The following is a 7,249-nucleotide window of genomic DNA, read 5'->3' as shown; positions in this document are numbered from 1 at the left end:
AGGGATGTTGCCTGCACAGCAACCAGATGTGACCTGCAAGCCTGTATGAAATACCATCAAAAGGCAAAACAGGTCCCATATTCCATATCAGCATCTGCAATGGCTCATCAAGTATTTATCAGATCATTTGAACATTTCTACAGGCCCTAGCATCATATCACAGCCAAAATTTACTTTACTTACCTGCAATGAAAAAGGCAAGCATCTTGTAAAGCAACTGGAGCCTCAGACAGCAGAAGATCCCATTTTAGTTTGGTTTCCTGTCTTAAAGGTTAAATTTCTAAGCAGCCATTGCTGCTAGATACTGTGAAAGATCAAGGAAGCTGCTTTTCAGGGCATTGTAGGGAAGAGTTTCTGTTTACTGCCATCCTCACATAGGTGGTGACATTTGATGGTGACAGCAGAGGAGACATATCTTGCATTGTTATCTATGCAAAGAGAAGTGAGACAAGGGAGCTTCTCCTGGTGAAGGTGGCACAGCTTGGAGCACCTCACTGCGCTCTGCCCAGCTCTGTGGGAGCAAGAGGATCTAACAGGAAAAAGCTGCCAATGACCCAGTGTTTGTAGACAGCAAAGCCTGACCCAAGCCACACTGGCTCCTTCTCTGTAGCAGATGAAAGCAACACCCATGGGCTCTGAAGGTAAGAGAGCCAAACTTCACTAGAAGTAATTCTTAGAATGTTTCTTGAAGCAAAATCTGACATCTCTTATCAAGGAAAAAAAAAAAAAAAAAAAAAGCTGGGATGGGGGTGGGGTGGGGCAGGACGGGTTTCTCTTCCCTGAACTAATCTGTGTCTCTGATTTGCTTCACTTGTTACATGGACAGAAGATCCTGTCAACACAGAAATAATGCCAAGTATTTACAGTTTAATGGAACCCAGGGACCAATTAACAACACAGAAAACCACCAGGCAGTGTATTTCTTATCGTAACAGGAGGGAAATCTTACACTACTGCTGCTCCCCCATTTCTTAAAATAAAGCACCAGCACTTTGTCAATGATTTCTCAGTAGTAATGTTTATTACCTGCCCCTTTTGCCATTGCCCATCTATCAATCGCTTTTTGTGTTCAGTCACAAAACCCCTCTCTCTACTTGTGACCTAAAACCACCCCCCCAAAAAAAAGAAGAAAAAAGAAAGGAAAATGCAACTGTCCTTGGGGCCCCAGAGCAGCATTTCTAGAATCTGCCCTCCACCCCCAGCTCCCGGACTGCTGACTCCTCAATCGCTCGGTGGATGCGATGCACCTCGTCCTGCGTTAGCGTCCGCTCCGGGTGCCGGTAAACGATGCGGTAGCAGTGGCTGACCTTCTTCGTCCTGAAAAACACAAACCAAAAGAGGACTCATAAATACATGTGCCTGCAAATGCAAATACACGAGGCCAAACAACTTACCCTCTGGATCATTTTTATTTGCGGTCTAATTTTGCTCCTGTTTCTTGAAAATCACCTTAATGCTAAGATACACAGTTTGGAGAGGCGGGACTGAGCTGAATTTTAATTCTGGCAGAGGACTTTGATGAAGTCCACATTATACCCCAACTTGTATTGTGGTGTGGTAGCTTCTCACCAGAGCAAACAGCCCCAGGAGGAGGGCTTCTTACCCTCTGCTATGGAAAGTAAAAGACAGAGGAGAATGGGGAACAGGAATAGAGAAAAGGGAATGATGGGGGAAAGTAAAGTATTTAAGAGTGGCTGGCTAGGCAAAGACAAGTTAATGAAAAATCAGTACAAACCACTGAGTTGAGTAAGAGTGAAAAAAATATTCTTGCTCTCCATCAAAAGCAGCCAGGAGGACCTAGTTTTGCAAGGGCATCTCTGTAATTGCAGTGCCTGTGTTATTGAATTTAAATGGCAGTTTTGGTATCCTTTTTAGTTTCAGATGGAGCCCACACAGCTTCTTCTTTCAGGGGTGAACACTCACTTCAATGAAAGAGAGAAAATCTGAGGGGAAAAATAATGGGAAACTGAACAGTACCACACAGAAGAAGCTTCCAGACTGGCAGAATGCTGCATTTAATGGCACACAAAGGCAGTCAGCAAGCTTTGGGTCATCTCTCTCCTGAAAATTGCTTCACGTTAGAACCACTTTTATGCTTATGACTATTTGATTAAATCTAAGGTTAGATGTGTTCATCCACAAAGACAACTCTCAAGATACTCATTTCAACCTCAAATCTTACTAGAAATAGGCACAGGTAATTTCTACCTCAGAATTGTTATTTGATACCAATTTTGTGCCACCCAACAAGGGTGGGAGGTTTGCCCTGCTCCCACTGGCAGTTTACAACAAAAAAGCTACTTCTAATTAAAGCATTCCTCCCTTTTTGTGTGCTCTGAAGATAAAGCAACTTAAATCTGGCTAGCACCCGAAAGGGCAAACTGCATTTCATAAAGTGTTCAGCTGACTGAAGTTAACTGCTAAAAGCCAGCCAAGAGCTTTCCCTGTGTGCAGGTTAAATGCTACAGAAAAGTGATCTTTGAGAAAAGAGGGGGAGGTGTAACTGTGGGGAAGGTCTTGCTCTGCTCTGCTCCACCTTTTCAAAGCAGCCAAGAGGATAAACCCGGGGGAAGCAAGTAAATGGAATAACCAGGATTTGGTCAGATGCTACACTGCCAGAGAGAAATTTGAGAAACAGAGAGGGATAGTGCATTGGAGCTCAACAGAAATGATTTTCAAAACCAGGCTGGCAAATATCCTTAGAGGTGGTAGTATTTCAGTTTTTAAAGGTGCTACAGAAATACACCTCATCAAAAACATTTGCAAATTGCTTTAGCTGAAAATCTATTTAGAAGGTATAGTCACAGGCTTAATCCTGAAGTTTTGCAAATATTGGGAATATATCCAATGTCTGAAAATTTGTTATCATTATTTAATGTGATGTAAACACAAGTTTGCTTAATGTCTGTGTAAGCTGTGGTAGGTGTAGCTACAGCACTGCTTCGTCACTGGCCTGGGTAAAAGGAAAGTGACAATTACTCCTGATTTAGGTGTTTCTGTGTCCCCTCCCTCCATGCTAGAGAACGGTTCATTCCATAACAAATTATGTATGGCAGACTAGGACACAATAGTTTCTTGAGGGTTTTGTGGAAAAAACAGTTCCTTTAGGAGGTATTCAAATCAGGAAAAGGTAGAGCTTGTAGAGAACAGCCCTGGACTAGAGCTCTGCTAGCTGCAGCTGAAGTTAAGCACTGGTGTGAGACAATTAAAATGGGGATTGCATTAAATGTAATTAATCTCGATTTAATTATAGGCAAAAAATGAAATTGTAACTACTAATATACAGAACTCCACATCACATGGATGCTACATTCTATGCTACATTTTTCTCCCTCCTTTCAGCTAGGTTTATTTGCATGTCTGTTACTAATTAGAAAGAAGGAGTATAAGGGTTCAAAGCTATTATCAATAAAAGACACACTGCAAGTTTCAAAACCTTAAGCATTGTTTCCAGAGTACTATTACTAACTTTTCAAGGGAGATTTGGAAGACCACTTCTCAGCTCTTCCCTCTTGTTGTATTTCCCCTACTCCCAAATAAAGTATTAAGACACTGTGATTAATCCCTGCCATCAGCTGCAACTGGAAACAATTATTATCAGCAAATAATACTTTTGTTCATTCCATTTATCATTTCCCTTTTGTTCTGCAGAGCCACAGAGTGTTTGCCTACCTTAGAGATGGCTCTGCTTATGCATAATGAAGTCTCTGCTGCATGTCATGCTGCAGCCTGACGGTACAGAAGCAGCGGCTCTCTATCCTGGGAAACAAAAATTTGAGGCCAAAACCTGCAACAGCAGCTTCACAGGGTAAAGAAAAGAAGGGAAAAAAAAAGTAAAATAAAAAAAGGAGAAGCTCAAGAGTGAGCACAGGGGGCTTTATTTCCCTACAGTGCACCGCCAGCCGAGTCGGTGCGGTTGCAGTCACGCGGGCTCCTCTCCCATTAGGCTTCGGCTGATCTCAGTGTCACAAGCCTCCTCTGCACCAGCCTGCGGCTCGCAGGTAATGAGCGCAGTGGGTACAGCCAAGCACTGCTCACTGCGAGAGGGAAGACAGGGACTTATCCTGATGCCACAGGAGGAAGCAGGACACAGACTGTGGACAAACACTGGAGCGCAATAATGCCTAATGCGCTTTCATATGATTTTTGGAGGAAAGAACTTTGCCTCATGATTTTCAGGAATTGGCACTCAGCTGTCTTCACATGCTAGGGAGCTGGTCCCTGCCAGGTCAGAGCAACTGTGTGGGGTCCATCTGAAGGTCAATGTATATGTTTGGGTATTTCAGCCTGATACCTAAGCAGAACAAGAAATTAAGGGGTCTTAGTCTGCCACTAGTCTAATAAAATCATCATGAAAGTAACCTCACCCTGGTGCCTGGGCTAGAACGAAAGGGTGTGTCAGGCAACAAAAATTAATACGTGTGTGTTAGCTTTCCCTGCATGGAAAACCACTGAAGGATGCTTTAAATGCAACTTGGCTGGAAAGCTGATCCCAGAAGCTACCAACAGCAAAACACTTCAGCATTCTAGGGAACCTGTCTTAAGCATTACATAAGACTAACCACATGGTCATTTGGTAACCAAAATGTTGCATGAAGAATAAATGTCTGGCATTGGCACTTATCTCTTCCACATGCAATACCATAACAAGAATGAAAATTTTTCCATCCTGTACTGGAAGAGGGAGATAAAAGGGGCAGCACTGAGGGGGAAACCCCTTACCTTTTAACTGCGTTCTACTTTCCACCTGCCTTAGATAAAGCACAGAAGCTCAGAGAGTTCCATATGGAGGTTACCCCTGCTCTTAAGTGGTAAGGACAACACAGAACCAGACACTTTTCTGGAGAGTTGGATTTACTTTGAGGAACAGAAAACTAGAGACGACAATCAGCCACAGCATGAAAGAGCAAAAAAGAGTACCATCCCTTTTGTATCCCATGCAGTTCACTAAGCAGTATTACTCACCATGATATCTATACTGCACCTTTTCCTACAAAATACTATTTAAAATGAAAGATCTACACACAAGGTACTGCAAGCACTTGGGATTTTTTTTCTCTCTGTTAATGAGGTTCCTTGAGGGTATCTCTGCCATGGAAATGTATATCCTATATGCCCTCAAAAGACTCATCATGTAATTCCCTTACATACATCTTCACACAGCACTCAGTGACTGCTACACCCTTCACACAGAATACATGCATGGAATGACCTCAGGGAAGAGAAAGGCTTGTTTTGTTTCCAACAATGTCCCAAAAGCAGTGATGATGAGATGAAACAAACCATTTCATGGTACCAGCATCCTAATTGACAAAGCCATGCAGAGAGCACAGCTTTGGTTTTGCTTTGTGGCTCCAGCAGTTCCAGAATGGTTCACATTTTGAGTGGAAATGGGGAAGAGTATTAAACTGCAAGAAGAAGAAGATGTAATTACCTGTTCCTTTCTGTTTCATGCCTTCAAACCACATCCATCTCTATGATAGTGGGCACAACTGCTAAATATCCTACCATAAATTTTAAACTGACAAATAGCACTCTTTGCTAGAAACCACATCATGGAAAACGGAAAAAAGCTTGTGCTGTATACCTTCTCATCAGTGGCAAATATTTCAATTACCATGGTGATATGCACATAGGATATAGCAGTAATTCTCTGAACAAAGGTCTTTCCAAAATACGCATTCTCATCCGTCCTTTCAAATGCTAATACTTCATCTCTCTGGAAGAGCACATTGTAGGCACAGCATATTCTTAAAAAGGGACATGTTTTTGTTTAAGGTGATTTTGATGCCAGTGAAGAGCATTAGATCACCTCCAGACAAAAGAATTGTTCTAAACCCACAGAAAGCAGGAAATGGTCATTTCTGTTGCATACCTGCTCCAGCTGACACCTGGCAGAAGGGGGGTTCAGCTTCAAAAATAGTTCAGGCCAAGATATGCATGTTGAGAGTGTCCACTTTATTGGATTTTTTTGGTGGTGACTTCAAAAGAGATGCATTTCACTGATTGATGATTGGACTGAAATATTGGTCTTCTATTTCACAAAACTGAGGCAGTAATGAACTTTTTGCTCTTTTCTAATTGGACTTGGTGAAATCTGTATCTGAATACCAAAGCTGAAACCTGCTTGACCTTTTCGTTCTTTCTTTAGTATTAATTCCATTTCAAGCTTCTCTCTTCATGTAGAAAAAAAAGTCAAAATTCTGTTAATAGCCAGATTATTGAGAGATAAAGAGCACAGTACAATGGCAAAGGACATAAATAACACCTTCTAGTTAAATAGTGAAAAGTGGATGAAAAATGAAAGCACTTTCAGTTTCTCAGTCACTGGACACTGTTAGATAGCCATAAGTACAATCTAAGTCATTGCACAGTATTCAAAAACATTGGACTAATTCAAAAGCTTTGATCGTTATTTTCCTTTTTGTCCTAAATCTATCAACTAATTTACTGCATGCAGGAACAAATAGATAAATACTGAAAAATAACTTTCACAGGCTCCACTTGAAGGTTTCCTGGCTGTTAAGGTACTCAGTAAATGCTTAATGGAACAGTTCAAGCAATTAGTTGTGCTTTAGCTGAGCACTTTGGCCCATGAAGATCTTTTCTCATTTCAACAGATCACCTTAGCTGGTTGACAGAGGTCAACAAAGAACTACCATGAGCAGATCACAGCTCTCTTTTGCCAGCTCCCAAGCAGAGGGAACTCTTGCAAACAGACTGAGTTATACAAGAAACTGAGAGAGTATTTCCCTTGTGCACTGTTATAGTCCTCTCAGTAACCAGCCAAGGATACAGATAACCCATCTCAGATCCAAGACTTCCTATTAAAAAGCTCTTAAGTCTCACAGCATCAGAAGTAATGGAATCCATTACATGCAGGCAGCAATGAAATATCACTAGGGTGAAGAATAAAAGTACCATTCTCCATTATACTAAAAAAAATCTAGAGCACCCACAGAATCATAAGCTAACTGTGACACAGATTTTTGCTGCCACCAAAGGGCAGAAAAAACCTACAAAGCCTTGGGATTTGGTACTGTGTTTTTTTCTTTTAATTTTAAAAATAGTGACTCATTAATTCCTTGAAGAAGGCAATGATCAATGGTTGTAAAGCAGGTATGAAACCATTTCTCAGGGGAACGAGTTCCAGCATTGGTGATGCCTGCTTGTCCTCCAATCTCCACCTCTTTGAGAAAATCATCTGTCAAACTCAGAGGACAAAATTCCCATCCTATTTGACCAATGC

General features: G+C 41.6%; 1 protein-coding gene across 6 annotated transcripts in view; it reads right to left on the bottom strand.

The window, feature by feature from the left end:
• Positions 1 to 999: 999 nt before the first annotated feature.
• Positions 1,000 to 7,249, bottom strand: part of FARS2 (phenylalanyl-tRNA synthetase 2, mitochondrial) — a 235,224-nt gene continuing 228,974 nt past the window's right edge. For all 6 annotated transcript variants that reach the window (XM_063401775.1, XM_063401756.1, XM_063401786.1 and 3 more), the window contains one exon: positions 1,000 to 1,317. In XM_063401775.1, coding sequence (XP_063257845.1) covers positions 1,179 to 1,317 — 139 coding nt within the window. In that variant the 3' untranslated portion in view covers positions 1,000 to 1,178. The remainder of the gene's footprint in view (positions 1,318 to 7,249) is intronic.

This window comes from Prinia subflava, chromosome 1 (assembly GCF_021018805.1).
Source record: "Prinia subflava isolate CZ2003 ecotype Zambia chromosome 1, Cam_Psub_1.2, whole genome shotgun sequence".
Classification (NCBI taxonomy): domain Eukaryota; kingdom Metazoa; phylum Chordata; class Aves; order Passeriformes; family Cisticolidae; genus Prinia; species Prinia subflava.
The sequence above is the reverse complement of the archived record's forward strand: the minus strand, read 5'-3'. Positions and strand labels throughout refer to the sequence as shown.